The 17,150-nt window shown below is 57.7% G+C and overlaps 1 protein-coding gene across 4 annotated transcripts in view; it reads right to left on the bottom strand.

The window, feature by feature from the left end:
• LDB3 (LIM domain binding 3) overlaps positions 1 to 17,150 on the bottom strand; it is a 93,514-nt gene that overhangs the window by 75,293 nt on the left and 1,071 nt on the right. For 2 of the 4 annotated variants that reach the window (XM_011995393.1, XM_011995391.1), the window contains exons 1-4: positions 16,216 to 16,442; positions 4,901 to 5,052; positions 4,285 to 4,360; positions 2,619 to 2,986 (exon numbers count right to left, since the gene is read on the bottom strand). In XM_011995393.1, coding sequence (XP_011850783.1) covers positions 2,619 to 2,986; positions 4,285 to 4,360; positions 4,901 to 5,052; positions 16,216 to 16,308 — 689 coding nt within the window. In that variant the 5' untranslated portion in view covers positions 16,309 to 16,442. Of the gene's footprint in view, positions 1 to 2,618; positions 2,987 to 4,284; positions 4,361 to 4,900; positions 5,053 to 16,215; positions 16,564 to 17,150 lie in introns of those variants that run through there. The other 2 variants (XM_011995390.1, XM_011995392.1) reach the window with 2 other exon arrangements.

The following is a 17,150-nucleotide window of genomic DNA, read 5'->3' on the forward strand; positions in this document are numbered from 1 at the left end:
GAGGGCAGTGTTTGCCTGGCAAGGTGGGGGCTGCCTTGGCAGCCTGCTCCTTCTTTGGCATTGATTTCTGCCTCCTGCTCAGTTTCTCCCACCCAGGACCTGGGGCTGGGATGGCTGCAGCAGACACATCTGAGAGGAGCCAGTGCCCGGGTCTTGGGGAAGATGAGCCAAAGATGCAAGATCTACCCAGGGGCCCTTGCACTGAGTGGCCTGAGGGACACTGCCCTTCAGTGCCAGCCCCAGAAGGGAGGAGAAGGGGGCTGCTGGGATGCCCATGCCTGTCTGCCCTTGCACCACATCTGTTTCTCTCTCCTCCTTCCAAGAGGATACGAGCTGCCAAGGAATTGCACTCCAAGCCGCCCAGAGGAGAGAGCAGCACAAGGGGCTTCCTTTTGGAGCCAGACAGGACAGAGTTCAAGTCGTGACCCTGCCTCTTCCTAGCACTGTGACTCCGGGCAAATTACCCACCTGTCCCAGCCTGTTTCCTAATTCTAATTCTTGAGATGGTAGTGCCTACCACACCGGTGGGTTGTGCAGACTGAGCAGGTCCTAAGTCTAAGGTGCTTAGCATGGGAGAAGTGTGCCATGGACAAGCACAGGGATTAGCCTTTGCTGACCCTGTTGCTGACCCACTTAGCATAGGCAGTGGCCTCAGCCCAGCAGAGGTTGCCCTAGGTCAGAGGCCAGCGCAGGTCAGAGGCTCCAGCCCTTCCTGCCGGCATTGCCCGGGACAGCAGCATCAGCTTTTACTTTGGATGAAGCACCCACTGCACACCCTCCCCTAGCCCACCATCCCTTGGAGGAAATGTCAGACTCTGCTGCTCTGAGCACCAAGTAATAATTTACACATTCATCAGGGTCTGGGCAGCCCCTGCACCAACAGCAGAGTACCTTAGGCACTATGGGAAGCAGAGGTGGGCCTGGCCCCTCACTTCCCTGAGCAGGTAGACAAGTCCCTGTCTCAATGCAAAGTGGAGTCAGGCAGACCTGGGTGCCAGTTCTGTCTGCCACTTACTAGCTGTGCGACCTTGAGCAAATTACTTGTTCTCTCTGAGCATCTATTTTCCAGCTATAAGATGACGAAAATCATGCCCACCTCTGGAATTAGAGAGAGAGTTGTGTTAGAGAGAGTTGCTGAGAGATAAGGCCTGTGGACTGTTAGCTGGTCCATAGCCAGAGTGCAGGGTCACTATGGGGAGACAATATCATCATTGCAGGTGGGTCTCCTGGGAGTCCCAGGCCACCAGAGGCTGACCTCCCTGCCTGAGGCCAGCCCCTGGAAAGGACCAGGAAGACCTACCAGCCCAACAAAGGCGGAACAAGGAGGCCATATCTGTTCTACTATTCCCTGAGTTTTCTGGCAAAAGTCCTTCGCTGGGGAACCTTGGGGGCATATATGACTCTGTCACCTTGGCTAAGGGAAGCAAGCCATGCGGTACCAGAGGTCAGCCTCACTGAGGATTCCAGAAACAGCTGGGGAGCTAGGGAAGCTGAGGGCCACAGGGAGAAGTGATCTGATGGGGCACAGGTACCTTCTGCTGCAAGGGCAAAGGCAAGGGCATGGGCTTGGGCCAGACTGACCAGATTCCTACTGTGACTCTTCTGGGTGGCTCCAGGCAGTGATGATACCAGGTGTCATGCAGTGAGTGGGTGACAGACAAAGCTCAGAGCTTTACAAGTGTTAGGTCCTTTATCCTCCCAATAACCCTGAGACATGGACAGTGTGATTCCTCCACGATTCGGAGGAGGAACTCTGAACCACTAGGCTCTACTGCCTTGGCTCAGCCTGCCCTGCCTGGAGAGGGCTACGCTAATTGCACAGGGCGGGAGTAGAAGTTAGGGTGAGAGAACAAGCGTGAAAGGCTTGGAGCTAACACAGGCCCAGTATGGGGACTCTGATCCCTTGGTCCCTTCCACAGTGTCCCAGTCCCATGTGCTTTTAACTGCTGTGCTCCCAGAGTCCCACCAGCTAGACCTTGGGGGTGAGGCTGCTGTTCTCCCGCACAGCCCCTTTCTCCCTGGGGTGCTGCTTCCTCGCCACCCCACCCTGGCCAAGGTCACTCCTGCAAACCCGCTCCCTGCATGCCACTGCCAAAGAGTCTCTCCATATACAACTCAGGGGCTCCCTCCTCCAGGCAGCTTCCCAGACCATTCCTAGTCCCAGAGAACTCGCTTTTCCACCTCTCAGCTCCCCGCTGCTCCTGCCTCCTTCCCCCCAGAGGGGTGGGGACCAGCGCATAGCTCTTGAAGGAAGCAGGCTATGCTGTGCTGTTCTCGGGGGTGGCTTAGTGAAAAAGTTTTGGAAGTCAGAGTCTCCTGCATTCAGGACTCGCTCGGCCACATGGTAGCTGGACAAACGGACTGTGACTTAACCTTCTCTGAGCCTCAGTTTCCTCCTCTGCAAAATCCGACATGTCACCCCAGCGTGGTTGGCCGTATAAATCGCTGGCATGCCCGGCTCATGGCAAACGCCACAGGATCATTGCTGGCCTCATGGACTCGGGGTTGGCTGGATTGGGGCCAGTGCCTCGCTCTGACCACCTGACCAGGTCTCTGCCGAGCACCGAGGACCCAGGTGGCCCAGGCCACCCGTGGAGAGCTGCACGCCCGTTACCTACCCTCCTGGGAGTCCGACACCCGAGGCCTTCCCTCGGAGGCTCATCTGGTACATCTGAGCCATCTCCCTCAGGGTCTCTGCCGAGTACAGGCCAATGGGGTTGTTATATTGCCTCGGCTGGCTCGAGCCCGGCAGGGCTTTCGGGCCGAGTAGGTCCCGGGCCCCGTCCGGGCTGGTCTTGGCCCTCAGTCTGACCCGCGGAGGGCCAGGGTCAGAGGCCTCGGCGAGTGAGGAGAAGGCAGAGGGCGGGGAGAAGGCAGGGCTAAAGGTAGGCCTGAGCTCCGGGGTGCCCAGGGTGCCTGGGCTGGCCCTCGCCTCAGGGCTGGGGCTGGGTGCCACCAGGCTGCCGTTCGTATCCAGAGCGGGGTCCTGGCACAGGGCAGGCCATGCAGGGGAGAGAGAAGAGAGCAGTTAGAGGCCACACGCGTCCCAGCGCTCCTGCGTGGACCTGAAACAGATACGTTAGTGCGAGCCCCACAGCCTGAAGCCCAGAGCACCTGGGTGCAGCACCTGGAGGGGAGGACACTGGCGGAGGAGCAGGCAGGCACATGGCTCCCGGCCTGGCCTGAGGCTGGCATCCAACTGGGCAGAGTGCCAAGCCCCGCACGGAAGCCAAATCAAGCTTCCTACCCTCAGGGCCCGAGGAAGTGGGTATAGGGGTCAGGGGATGGCCCATTCTGTGTCTGTTCCCCCTGCCCCTGAGAGTGGCTACCCAGTGAGCACAGCCCAGACTCCTGCTCCACTGACCCCACACTGCCAGTGAGATGGGGTCCCTGGGCTGGCTGTGGGCAGGTGGTGGGGAGGTGAGGAGGGAAGCTGAGGAAGTGGGTAGCTGACATTTGGGCCCCTCAGTCCACCTCTGTAAGCATCTCCCAAGCAGCCCTCCACCCACTTTCCCAGTCTGTGACCTACCACACCCCTGTCAGCCTCTTTTTCTCCCCTCTCCCTACTCCCCTGCCCAATCTGCCCCACTGGACAGGTGGGGTCACTATCAGCTCACATAGAGGGAGAAGTTGAACAGGGAGCCCTCGGGGGTTGAGCTGCTTAGTGGGGCCTTGGGAAGGGCCCAGGCAGTGGTGAGGTCTGGAGCCAGGGCTTGGCCTCCCTTCTCCCCTGTGCCTGCCTCGAAGGCCATCACCAGCACATGCTAAGGGCTACAGGGGCATGCACTTGGGAGGGGCAGGTAGGGAGGTGGAAACCAGAGGGAGAGATCTGGGTAGGGGAAAGCCTGTAGCCAGCACGCCCTGCCACACCTGGAGGTCCTCCTCAAGCTGGGCCTCAGCCGCAGTCACCCAGCCCCGGCCCCCTTGGCAAATGAGGATCAGAGCCTGGACGCTCGTCCCCTGCCTGGCCGGGAGGGTGACCCCTCTCCTGGGAGCACTGCTGCCCAAGCTAGCTTTTATCGGCCCAGCCGGGAGGCATAGCGGAGGTGACTTGCACCCAGGCAGGCATTCATTCCCACATCCAGTGTTCAAGAGGGGCTTGAAAGTCTCTCCCGCGGGGCTGCCTCACTTCCCCAGGCTCAGCTGCAGCAGTGACAGGGATGGGGCAGGGCTGATCCCACGGCCTCTTCCCAGTTGGGCCAGCCAAAGACCAGGCAGGCTGGCCAGGGCCAGCACTCCAGGAACCAGGGCTGAGTGGACCCCGCCGCCGCAGTCAGCACCTACCTTCTGGTGGGGGATCACTGGCAGAGGGGACTGGACTGGGGGTGCTGTCGTGGAGATGGGAATGGGACGCTTCGATCTGTAGAAACCAGAAATGAGACCAAGTGAGGAAGTTGCCCCTGGGGCCAGAAGCTCCTGCCTGGGCAGGGCTGGTGAGGAGAGAGAGAGAGGCAGCTGAGTCAGAGGGCTCCAGATCCACTGTCCACCCCACGGGCTGGATCTCCCCAAGAAGGCCCTGGGCCCGACAAGGATGGAGAAGTCATGGCCGCTGGGCACTTTGGCCAGCATCCATGGGCCCCTGCTATGTCACTGGGGGCTGCCGGGGCAAAGTGGAAGCAGGGAAGACCTGCCTTCCAGGACCAATGGCCCACATACGGGCAGCACCAGGACCACCCTCTCAGCCTTATCTGTAAAGTGAGGCAGTAATGTCTGCCTCTAGGTGCTTGACAGCAACTTGGGCCTGGTTGTTCCTCTGGCCCAAGGCTGTCCTTATCTTCCGGCACAGTTCTGTAGCCCAGGGCTAGGCCCACTCAATTGCTATGGGACTATCCCTCTTTTGGCCCCTGCCCCATGCCCACACCCAAGCCTCCGCCCCCTGCTCTGGAGAGCTCCCACCTACTTCTGCAGGGTGAGGCTCAAGTTGTAGCTGGCAGACTTGATCTTGTTCTGGGCTTCCAGGTGGGTCATGGTGTCTGTGTTGACGCCGTCAATGGCCACCACAAGGTCACCCTGGCTGAGCTGGGACTGGGCTGCCTTGCTGCCTGGTGTGATCTGATTGGATAGCAGAGGTGGGGGGTGAGCATAAGGAAGGTGGTCCTGAGGAAGGGCCAGTCCTTGGGGAAGAGTCACCCGGGAATATTCAGCAGAAGCCGTCATTTTGTTTTTCATTCGCTACGGCCAGTACCAGCTGCTCACCCAGCCTAGTTCCTCTTTCCGGCACATGACTACCACATTGCTTAGAGCTTTGTGTCTGACTGCGGCCTTGGGACTAGCTCTGGCCACTGGAATGAGGGTGGAAGCAATGTATGCCCCTTCCAGGTCTGCCCCTAGCAACCATCCTTGTGATCCTGCACCCTCTCTGCTTGTTGACTGACTGAATGCAGGGCATGGCGAGGAGGAGAGATGATTAGGGAACACTGTATTGGACATTGCATGAATGAGAAACTTTTGTTGTGCTGAGCCATTAAGGTTTGGAGGCTGCCTGACATGGTGGCTCATGCCTGTAATCCCAACATTTTGGGAGGCTGAGGTAGGAGAATTGCTTGAGGCCAGGAGTTTGAGGCCAGCCCAGGTAACAGAGCCCAGACCCTGTTTCTACAAAAATAAAAATATTTGGCAGCGTGTGGTGGTGCATGGCTGTAGTTCTAGCTACTCAGGAGGCAGGTGAGAGGGTCACTCCAGCCTAGGAGTTTGAGGTTACAACGAGCTATGGTCGCTCACCACTGAACTCCAGCATGGGTGACAGAGGGAGACCCTGTCTCTTAAAAATTTGCAGGTGGCCGCCAGGCATGGTGGCTCACGCCTGTAATCCCAGCACTTTGGGAGGTCAAAGTGGGTGGATCACAAGGTCAGGAGTTCGAGACCAGCGTGGCCAATATGGTGAAACCCCCGTCCTATTAAAAATACAAAAATTAGCCAGGTGCGGTGGTAGGCGCCTGTAGTCCCAGCTACTTGGGAGGCTGGGGCAGGAGAATCGCTTGAACCCAGGAGGCGGAGCTTGCAGTGAGCCGAGATCGCGCCATCGCACTCCAGCCTGGGCGACTAAGCAAGACTTCATCTCAAAAAAAAAAAAGAAAAAAGAAAAAAGAAAAATTTGCAGGCAGCCAGGTGTGATGGCTCATGCCTGTAATCCCAGCACTTTGGGAGGCAGAGGCAGGCAGATCACCTGAGATCAGGAGTTCAAGATCAGCCTGGCTAACATGGTGATACCCTGTCTGTACCAAAAATACAAAAGAATTAGCTGGACATGCTGGCGTGTGCCCGTAGTCCCAGCTACTCAGGAGGCTGAGGCAGGAGAATCACTTGAACCCTTGATTGAACCCAGGAGGTAGAGGTTGCAGTGAGCTAAGATCATGTCACTGTACTCCAGCCTGGGTGACAGAATGAGACTCTGTCTTAAAAAAAAAAAAAAAAAAAATGCAGGCTATTTGTAACCTTGGTTAGCCTCTTATAACCCCTGTACCCTGCAAAGCTATGGAGCACTTTTCAGAATCCAGGAGAAAAGAGAGATGCAGGAGCTAAGATACAGCAGCATCCCAGAGACACTGCCAGGCTGAAAGGCAGGATAAATGCACCCACTCAGAAGCATCTTAGTGCACGGTGCTTTGTGCTACCTGGCAGATGTGGAGATGGTGAGGTAGCCGACAACCCTGCCTGGGTGAGCAAAATTGGCTGGGAAATGGGGCAGCGCTTAGGGTTCTGTAGTTGGCGTCATACCTCCAGAAGGCGGGGTGCAGGTTTGGGAGCCAGTTCCCAAACCCTGAGCCCCAATAACATCACAGAATGTTACATTCTGGAGGCCCCATCTTCAGTGTAACCACACAGAATGCCACTGCAACTCCACCCTGGGAATTCCCCATGGGATCTCAGGAAGGCCACACCTTTTGGGACATTACTTGGGATGTCATGATGGCTCAGGCTGCACTCGTGGTGACATCATGCACGATGCCAAATTCTGCACGCCCGGCCTCCAGTAATAGCACACTGAATGCTGTGGCAGCCCTGCCCACAGTGATGTCACATGAGATGCAAAATTCCAGAGGGTCTAATGATGTCACCTAAAATGGCTTGATGGCTGGCCCCTAGTGACCTTAGCAGCCCCACCCCTAAAGATACCTCATGGAATGCCAGAGACTCTGGCTGTCCCCCTGTGACATCATATGGAATGTGCTGGCCCCTGCTAATATCACATAGAATGACTTTATGACCTGACTCCCATCACACCATCTTGGAAGTCTCCAACCCCCATGACATCACGAGGAGTGCCATGCAGGCCTGGCCTTCAGTGACATCACAGGAAAGAGGAGGCTCTGGACCCCACCCCCCACAAGCTGTGGCTGGAGGTGTTCCTTGGCTTTGCCTCCCAAACATGCCCACCAGCCAGTCCTCTTGGCCTCTCTGGGCATATCCCAGTCACCTTCCTGGCTATAACCCAAGGACCAAGCCAGCTCCTAGTGTTGGCAGAAGCTAGATTCAGGCCAAGGCCTGAGAACCATCCTAGAAGGAGCCCAGAGAGGCTCTGGGGACAGTCCCTTGCTCCAGGTGCCAAGCCTGGGTGGGCCTCTCGCCAGGCCCTAGGCTTACAGACATGGATGGAAGCTCCTGCCAGTCCCCTCACAGGGAAGCCCCTTCCAAACCAGGATGCTCTGCAGTCACCAGTCACCAGTGTCCAGCCCATTCCCAGATGGGCTCTGCAGATGCAGCCCAGGAACTGAGTTGTTTCTGCATGACCACATTACGGGTCACAGAAACACTGCCCTACACCACATGGGTGATAACAGCAAGACCAGGACAGCCCTCTCCAATGGCTGTGAACCTGCCATTTCAGCCCTAGGGGCTATGGTGCCTTTTTTTTTTTTTCTTTTTCTTTTCTTTTCTTTTCTTTTCTTTTCTTTTTTTTTTTTTGAGACAGGGTCTCTCTCTGTTGCCCAGGCTGGAGTGCAATGGCGTGATCTTGGCTCACTGCAACTTCCGCCTCCCGGGTTCAAGCAATTCTCCTGCCTCAGTGTCCCGAGTAGCTGGGACAACAAGCACACGCCACCACACCCGGCTAATTTTTGTATTTTTAGTAGAAAGGGGGTTTTATCATGTTTGCCAGGCTGGTCTTCAACTCCTGACCTCAAGTGATTCACCCACCTCAGCCTCCCAAAGTGCTGGGATTACAGACATGAGCCACCATACCCAGCCTGTGGTGCCCTCTTAAAATACTGGCCACCTTGTGTCCACAGTGCCCCTTCCCCAGCCCTGGAATCTATAGAGACAGGAAAGGACAATACAGAAACAGACGCCTGGACTGCCAGGAAGCCACAGCATCTGCTTTGCAAAGTCCAGCCTGCCCTCCAGGCTCCACAGGGGCATCTTAGAGCTACTTGAGATTTCTTAAAATACACTTAGCCCTTACCCCCAAACTCATTGCCATAGCTTCTATTAATGATAGGAGTGTGTTGCTGCCTTGAGTGTAGAGGTGAACAAAGGGTAAAAACCAACATCAGCATGGGAAAGCAAAACAGTTTTCTAGACTGAGAGGGGACTCCTGGGGGCAAGTTGAGCTGCCCAGCCAGGCCTGTCCTGCAGAAAATCGACTTTCCCTACTCCTCTATGTGATCCCCAACATTTTATTATAGACATTTTTACAGATTTCTAGGCAGAAAAAGTAGAAAACATTCTAAAGTGCACACCTGAACACCCGCCACCATGGCTGTACCATAACATCTCACTCTCTTTGCTTTATCACGCTCCATCCCTCCACATCCACCAGTCCATCTCATTTGCCAGGCATTTCAAAGAAAGCTGCAGGCACCAGCATACTTCTGTCCAGGGCGAATTTTGCAATGCCTGTTCTGTCCTAGTGAACCGCCCATGGGACTCCCCCACAGCAGGACACTCCCACAGTAAGGCTCTCTCATGGCAGGGCACCCCCAAATGCTCACCTACAGAGAAGGGGTTGTACCCCTGCAGGGCTGGGTCACTGCAGACCCCACGCAGGAGGGCCACGACCTTGGTCACAGAGGAGACACTGACAGGAAAGATGGGAGTTGTGTCCAGAAGATCATGATGACGGCATGAGCAAGGGCACCAGAATGACATCCAAGAGAGGCGGGGGCCAGATCAGCAGGGCCCTCTGCAGGGCCATCTGACCGTCCTCCCTCTGGAGGTGCCTCAGAGACATCTTTCTCCCACAGGCGCGGGCCAGCTGGCACCAGCCTTCCCCGCCAGGTCTCCTCGCTTCCCCTCACCTGGACCTGCCTGGCTCTCCCTCATCGTCAGGTATGGGCTCGGGGGATGCTTGCTAGCAAGGGAGAGCTCAGCCTCCTGGGGTCTGGTCAGTAGCCAAGCCTCTGACCAGAGGGGAGTGGCTGAGCTGGATCCCCTGCCTGGCGCCTCTCCCGTGCAGCTGTGTCTGCTTGTCAGGGCTCAGCTGGCCTGGCCTTTGGCTGCCCCGAGCAGGGTCCAACATCCCTCAGGGTGGGGGCTGGGGGTGCTGATATCCTCCTCTAGGGGGGTGCTCCAGGCAGGATGGAGGCAGGCACTTTATGGATGACCAAGAGCCATCAGATGCCTTCACCCCACCACAGGAGCAGCCTGCCTGGGTGGGTTGGAGGGGGGCACCCTCAGACCCTTGCCCAGAGCCCAGGGCTCATGGAGAGTGCACTCCATTCACGATGCTTCCGCATCACTCTTGTCTGACTCCATCCTCCTCTTTCCTTTGTGTGTTTCAGAAAGGGCCCAAAGCACCCAAATCCTTGGAGCTGCGGTTTTTTTCTTTTGGATCTTTCTATCCGCCTTTGAGCATTTAAACGCCTCCCTTGAATGAGCGTTTCATTCCCACTTCACATTTCAGTCTTCTCCAGCCAATGGGCGCCTCTAAACCCTGGAAACCCAACCCTGGGCACAGCCTAGAATGGCCTCAGGGTGGAGCACCAAGCTCCTGTCTCCAAAGCCCCCAAGAAAGGCTGCAGGTGTTTGGAGGCCAAGATCAGCCCCCTGTCCCTAGGAGCCCTTCCGCCTTGCTGGGCCAAGGTCTTAGGGCACCCCCAAGGGCAGCCCAGGGAGGGCTGGTGCCAGAGCCACCTGTGAGTGCTGGGGGCTGGGGGCAGGGAGGCAGCAAAAGAGGAGAACAGGTGCCAGTATGGGCCGGGCCCCTGGCTTCGGTGCCAGCCTCCAAGCCCTCCAGTGTCAAGAGAGACAATGCCTTTCTTGGGATTCTTGTGAGGATTATGTCGTTAAACAGGGGATTATGTAAGGAGGGTGCAGAGCTAAGAGAGTTTCAGGAAAACTCCCAATCCAGGGAGGCACAATGCTGACCCCATCCACTACCCCCAGAAGGTGCGAGGCTGGCTGGCTGCATCCCCAGGCTCCACAGGAAACAAGATCCACAGCTGGCAGAGGGTGGGGCTTGAGGGGCCAGCCCTGGCTGACCAGTTCTGAGCCAGCCTGCTGGCCCTAGAGGGGCCTGGGTGTCGGGGGGAGGGGAGGAAAGTTCTGTACAGGGTCCAGGGGAAAGAAGGCGCCAGTGAGGCTTCAGATGCACCCATGCCATCGGCTCCTATTTCCCCAGTTCTCTGGCAGCAGAGAGAGCAGCTGGGCTCTGCAGACGTTTCTGGCCATCATTCACTCCCAGTGTTCAAACCAGGCAGGCCCCTGCCTTCCTCCCCTTCTAGATCTGCCAGTGTAGATGTGGTGGGTGGAGGCTGGGGCAGGCGGCAGATAAGTAGGAAGGGTTCAGCAGCTCCCCCTCCCCACACTCCCAGGCTGCCTGCTTGGGTTGGGGCGGGTGGGGCAAAGTGCATTTTCATTGTATGATTAAATTACTGTCTTGCCCTGCTCTGCTGCCTTCCCATCTGGCCTCCCTGGGGTTTTGCTCATGCTCACCCTCTCACTGGAACCTTCTGTCTCCCCATGGTCCCACTCCCCAACTCCACCCTGGCTGATAAATAAGCAGGAGTCTCCTCAATGCTCAAAAAACCTCTCCCTGCCTGCCTGGGTGACTCCAACTGGCTCCTGTCATGTCCCCTTTCTGCACCTCCAGACTCCTCCAGGAGGTGACCCACACATCCTGCCCCCAATGCCACTGCCTCCCACCTGCTCACACACAGCCATCTGCCTTTGGCCCCACTATTCCACGCATATCAATGACCTTCTGTGTCCAAAGCCAGGGGTCACTGCCCCCCTCTAACTGACCACACCTGCCCTGGCTTTCCTCAAGTGTCTCTTGAGTCTCTCCTGCCTCTCTTCCTCCTGTCCAGGTCCACAGTTCCATTTGTGGCTTGGGTGTGGCCAGTAAAATGCCCTCAGGGGCGCTGGCTCTCAGGGGCCCCCAGCAAGGCCCATTCTTGCATCCAAGGATGGTTCCTGGGCAGAGGTGGAGCCTGGTCCCAAAGGGGTGCCAAAGCTGCGTTTGAGGGCGGGAGAGCTCTGCGTGGGGGAGGGTCTTTGCAGTCAGGGGCAGCCTCTGGATGAGAGGGGATGATGGGCCGGGTGCGGTGGCTCAAGCCTGTAATCCCAGCACTTTGGGAGGCCGAGACGGGCGGATCACGAGGTCAGGAGATCGAGACCATCCTGGCTAACACGGTGAAACCCCGTCTCTACTAAAAAATACAAAAAACTAGCCGGGCGCGGTGGCGGGCGCCTGTAGTCCCAACTACTCGGGAGGCTGAGGCAGGAGAATGGCGTGAACCCGGGAGGCGGAGCTTGCAGTGAGCTGAGATCCGGCCACTGCACTCCAGCCTGGGCGGCAGAGTGAGACTCCGTCTCCAAAAAAAAAAAAAAAAAAAAAAAAAAGAGAGGGGATTACAACCAAAAAAAAAAAAAAAAAAGAGAGGGGATGATGTAGAAAGGGAAGGAGACTCAGGGAATTGGGGAGCTATCCCCCAGCAGGGCCTGGCCCAGTCTTTCTCAGATAGCCCTGAAGTCCTGACACTGGCAACCCCACAATGCCTGTAGCCCCGGAGCCCTGGGGCTGCTCATGCAGCTGCTCTTGCACGGTGTCCTGGCCTGGAGGCCTCCAAGGGTCCAATTCATTCCCCAGAACCCAGATAGCCTCATGTCCTCTCCTTTTGGATCCCTCACAGAGTTAGATACAGTTCCGAGCGGCAGGGAGGACCTGGCCTGGGGGACCTCTAAGAATACATTCCCCAGCTGGGAGCCTCCAAGCCTCTGGCTGCTTATCTTCTCCTGCTGATAGATGGATGTTGCCGGGGAGGCCCCTGCCAGCCCCACAGAAGCCCTTGGAGGCTTGCCTGACCTTCAGTGCAGCTATAAACAGCATGGCCTGTCAGCACTGCTAAGAGCTGCCCAAGAAACAGCACTGCATGCTCCAGCGGCCCCGAAATTCCAAGCATTGCTGGCACAGCTACCCCAGAATAGTCTCAGCCTGTCCCCCTTCCTCTCCCCAGAGACCCTCTGTCCTCAGCATGTTCCCATCACAGCTGGGAGAGTCTGATATATAACTGGAACCGAAACCCACAGAGGAGGAGAGGCCTCTGGGCTGGTGCTCCAGGTGAGCCTGCAGGTGGGGTGCCTGAGACCCTAGGGACAGAGGGCTTCCAGTAGAGAGGCAGGCCCCTCCTGGGCCCAGGCTCAGCCCCCCAATTCCACCAGTCTCACAACTTGTCCTGGTAGACACCAGGTGGAAAGTTTTCATAAGTGCCTGTTAGAAAGAGCTCCCACAGGTGTGGAAGGCATTATTTATTTATTGATGTATTTTTGAGATGGAGTCTCACTCTGTGAGACTGGCCTCCCCTGTGGTTCTGCTCATGCTCACCCTCTCACTGGAACCTTCTGTCTTCCCATGGTCCCATTCCCCAACTCCACCTTGGCCGATAAATAAACGGGCGTCTCCTCATTCAAAAAGCCTCTCCCTGCCTGCCAGGGTGGCTCCAACTGGCTGTGCCTCCCCGGATTGGGAGTTTTCCTGACTCCCCAGACTGGAGTGCAGTGACACGATCTCAGCTCACTGCAACCTCTGCCTCCTGGGTTCAAGCTATCCTCCTGCCTCAGCCTCCTGAGTAACTGGGATTACAGGCATGCGCCACCACACCTGGCTAATTTTTGTATTTTTAGTAGAGACAGGGTTTCACCATGTTGGCCAGGCTGGTCTCCAACTCTTGACCTCAAGTGGTCCGCCCCTTGGCCTCCCAAAGTGCTAGGACTACAGACACGAGCCACCACGCTTGGCCTGCTATCCCCCATTTTAAGGGTGAGAAAAACTGAGGCTGAGCAGGTAAACAGACTTCTGAGGCAACACAGCTGAGAACAGCAGAGCCTAACAAAGCATACTCGTCTTCCCCAAGGTGGGGGCATGAGAGGCGTGAAGAGGCGAGAGCCCAGACCATGGTCCCAGCCTCTGGCCAGCTGCCAGGGCAGAGTCCGGGCTGGGCCTCTGGAGCTGCTCCCTCTCTGCGCTTCTGCCCCCTCCCCACTTCCTGGAGAACTGGCTGGGGTGGGGTGAAAGGGCAGCTCATGTTGCAGGCCCAGCCACACCTGTCCAGGATAAATAAAGGCATTTCCCCGCCACACTCCGCTCCCAGTCTCCCTCTTGAATCCCCTTCTCTGTGAGTCTGCAAGAGGAGACCCTCTAAAGGGAGGCCTTGAGGGGCTGCTGCTGCCCCAAGGTTGCTGCCGCCCCAAGGTTGCTGCCATGGACCCCCGGGAGCCACCACCCAGCCTGCAGGTGGCCTGTGTCCTTCCAGGAGGAGCCGCAGCACACACCTGCAGCTGAGAGGGGACAGGTCTCCCCGGTGCCTCTCTAGTAGTCCCAGTCAGAGGGGTGAGCAGGCCAGCACGGGAGTTGGGGTGAGAGGACACAGGAGATCCACCCATGGCCATCCCTGTCCTGTGAGCAAACTCCAGCCTCAGTTTGCCAGGCTCTGAAGTGAGGTAACGATCCCAGCCTCGTTTGCCTGCCCACCCCACAGGGTCACACACTCTTGCCTATGGTGCCCTATGGCACAGGCTCAGGTCCTGGCTGGGGTGGGAGTGGAGTTCCTCCAGAGAGCTCTGGCCATGCCTCCCCCGTAAGGGGATGTCCCTGGTGCAGAAGGGCCCTGCGAGCCCCAGCAGTAAATCCTACAGCCCTGGTGGGATGGCAGGGCTGTGTCCACAAGGCCTGCCCTGCCAGCAGCACGGAACCAGGACACAAGCCCAGGCTATCAGCAGCCCACCACCAAAATTTCTCAAGAAGTTCCAAGCCCTGGGAAGGGCTCCAGTTCCCAGTCCAGCCTGCTCCATAGCTCAGGTGATTTGGGGTATGCCCCTAAAGGAAGCCGAGAGGCCATCATGCCCATCCCCCAGTGCCCTGCCTGGGCTTCGGGTTCTATTTTTAAAAGTCCCCCCCGTCATTGGATCCAGCACATCCCTGCATACCCCCTCCCCGGAGTAAGGACATTCCTCCTGTTATCTAGCTTAAGGCCTCTGGGCTGCCATTTAAGCCCCTGGCTGGCTGAGGCCAGGTGGCACATAGACCCTGGGTGAAGTCATTGGCTATCCTGAGTGCCAGTGAGCCCAGTGGCCAATTTGCACCCATAGGGATAGGGCAGGGAGCACCAGCAGGAGGCCTGGAGATGGTGGAGCTGGGGGAGATGTGGGCTCAGTCTCAGGCAGGGGAGGCCACAGGGCCCATGAGAGAGCACACAGAGGCTCCACCTTGTACAGGAAGGAGTCCTGCAAGCATGGGGGTGGGGAGCTGTGCAGGACAGTGGGAAATCCACTGGGGCTCACATGCCCACAGGTCGCCACCTCATGCAAAGTGTGCAAAGCTGTGGGTTTCCAGGACCCTGTGGTCTCCAGGGCAGTAGATCTGGAGGGGTGGAGTCTCCAGGTTAGAACAAGCCACATCTCCAACTGAAGGATGGAGGGCAGGGCCTGTTCCCTGTGCCAGAGCCAGGCCAGCACCCACCCTGGAAGCATGTGGCCTCTATGGCTATTATAAGGCTCTCACAGCATCCCTGGGTGGGGCTTCTACTTCTGGGGTTCCCCCAAGTACCCATGGAACCAAAAACAGAGACTACTTCTCCAGTGGTGGCGTTGGCTCCTGACCCTCTGCCCAGGCTCCCTGGTCCCTCTGCCAAGCACCTTCAGGCCTTGCCCACTTCCGTGCTTCCCCTCCAACCCCTTCCTCCAGCCCCCAGGCCCAAGGCAAGTCCCAAAGGCCCCAGAGAAGAAACTGTCCCCTTGTTCCCCTAGTGGGGCAGTAGCCCAGATACCCCTGCCCACCCACTACCCTCCGGTGACAGCCTGGGAGCCTCCTGCTCCTGCCTTGTGACCAGAACAGCACGGCCAGGGGCTCAGCCACCAGGCAGGGTTGTCCTTGCCCTGTATGCCTCACAGTTCATCCTGAGCCTTGGGGTCTTCAGCCCTGGGTCTACCAGTGCCTTGCCGGGGAGTCTCTTTGTTTGACAAATACTGACGGAGCGCCTACTACAGTCTAGATGCTGTTCCCCCGTCAGTCTTTGTTCCTGGAGTGCTTCCTTGGGAGCATGGCTAGCTTTCTGCCTCTCTGGTGTTGCTGTCTCCAGCCAGGCGGTAGAGTTACTCAGACAACCCGATGTTCTGTGTCATCTGCATTAGGCCATGCTGCTCCCCATCACAGACACTGCAGGACAGGGGGCCATCTCACCAGGCCCCAGCGCTTTCGGGGAACAAGTCGTGAGACAGACAAAGCAGCCATGGTGAATAGGGAGGACCACCCAGCCCCATGAGCCAGGGTGCTGGTGTCTCAAGTTTGGGATGGAGCGGGTGCCCAGTACTCAGCCCAGCCCAGCCCCACACTCTGACAGCAGGACAGCCAAGGTCAGCAGCCTGTTTGTCCATCTATCCAACTGCCCATCACCTGCCCTCTCCATGTTGGGAATGCTCCCTTCCCAAAGCAGCTGCCCACATCTAGGGAAATGCTAAAGGCTTGGGGGCACCCTAAGCCCACTCTAACAGTGAAGGGATCAGGAAGGCGCTGTACTCTGTCCAGCTACCTGCCTGCCTGCCTGAAAACTCAGCATTTTCTTCTCTGCTAAAAACACCTACCACCTGCTCATGATGTCTCACATGCATAACAGGCCGGCGGGCTCCTGTGAGCAAACAGCTGTGGCTGAGACCAGAGGACCAGGCCAGTCCCAGGGGATGGGGCATGCTCTGCTTTCTGAGAGGCTCAGAAAGGACAGACAGACAGACACACAGCGTGCCCGCCCCATCGGGTGCCAGGCTGTGGCAGGGTGCACTCACCCGGGAAATAGTGAGGGGCATGTTGAAGTCCTTGCCCCCCTGCAGACGGAAGCCCCAGGGCCCAGGCCCAGTCAGGGTCACACTGTAAGACATGCTGGTGCTGTCAGCGGCCGCCTCTGCAGACAAAGGGTAGAGAGGGTTGAGTGAGAGGGCACTCAGGCGCTCTGCCTGCCCGGTCCACACCTCTGCCCCTGCCCCTGCCCCTGCCCCTGCCCCCCGGCCTTGCCTGCTCTGTCCCTTGCTGCCCAGCTGGGCTGCGTGGAGCTCTTGAGAGGCTCCTAAGAATAGCTGGGAGCGAATGCCATCGACACTGATATCTGCCCTCGGCTGCGCCCATAAATGGACTGTAACCCTACACTGTCCCGCCCGCCCGCGGCCTCCCAGCCGGTCCACCGTGACTCACACGGCTAATATAGCCCCTGGGGAGGGGTGTCCGGCACCCAGCACCCCCCAGGGGGGAGGAAGGGGGACTAACCAGGTTGGTGAGAATGCTCTGGTCTCCTTGCTCCTGTGTCCTCTGGAGAGTGGAGACACTCGCTCTTCCTGCTCCGTGGTACCCATCCTCTTGCTCAGAAGACCAGGGGTTGAGCTCCCTTGGGCAGGGGCTTTGCAGCCATGTGGTCCCTGCCCAGGATTCTGGGGTTGTACTTTTTCCAGTGTGGGGTCCTGGAGGTGGCTTGGCCTGAACTGAGCCTGCAGCTGGTCTGTGACTGGCCCAGGGTTGTCCAGCCATAAAAATGATCATAATAGCAGCAGCTCCGGGCATAGCCAGCCTCAGCATGCGCCCTTCACTCCCTGGGATCCTGAGAAGCTGCCACCTGGACCCACAGGAGACAAAGCTCCGGGAGGTTAAATGACTTCTCCAAGGTCACACAAGGAGTGGACCCGGGCCACACTGGAGCCCGGGCTGATTCTTACAGGATGCATGCCAGATA

The sequence above is a fragment of the Mandrillus leucophaeus genome, unplaced genomic scaffold (assembly GCF_000951045.1).
Source record: "Mandrillus leucophaeus isolate KB7577 unplaced genomic scaffold, Mleu.le_1.0 Scaffold488, whole genome shotgun sequence".
Taxonomy (NCBI): Eukaryota; Metazoa; Chordata; class Mammalia; order Primates; family Cercopithecidae; genus Mandrillus; species Mandrillus leucophaeus.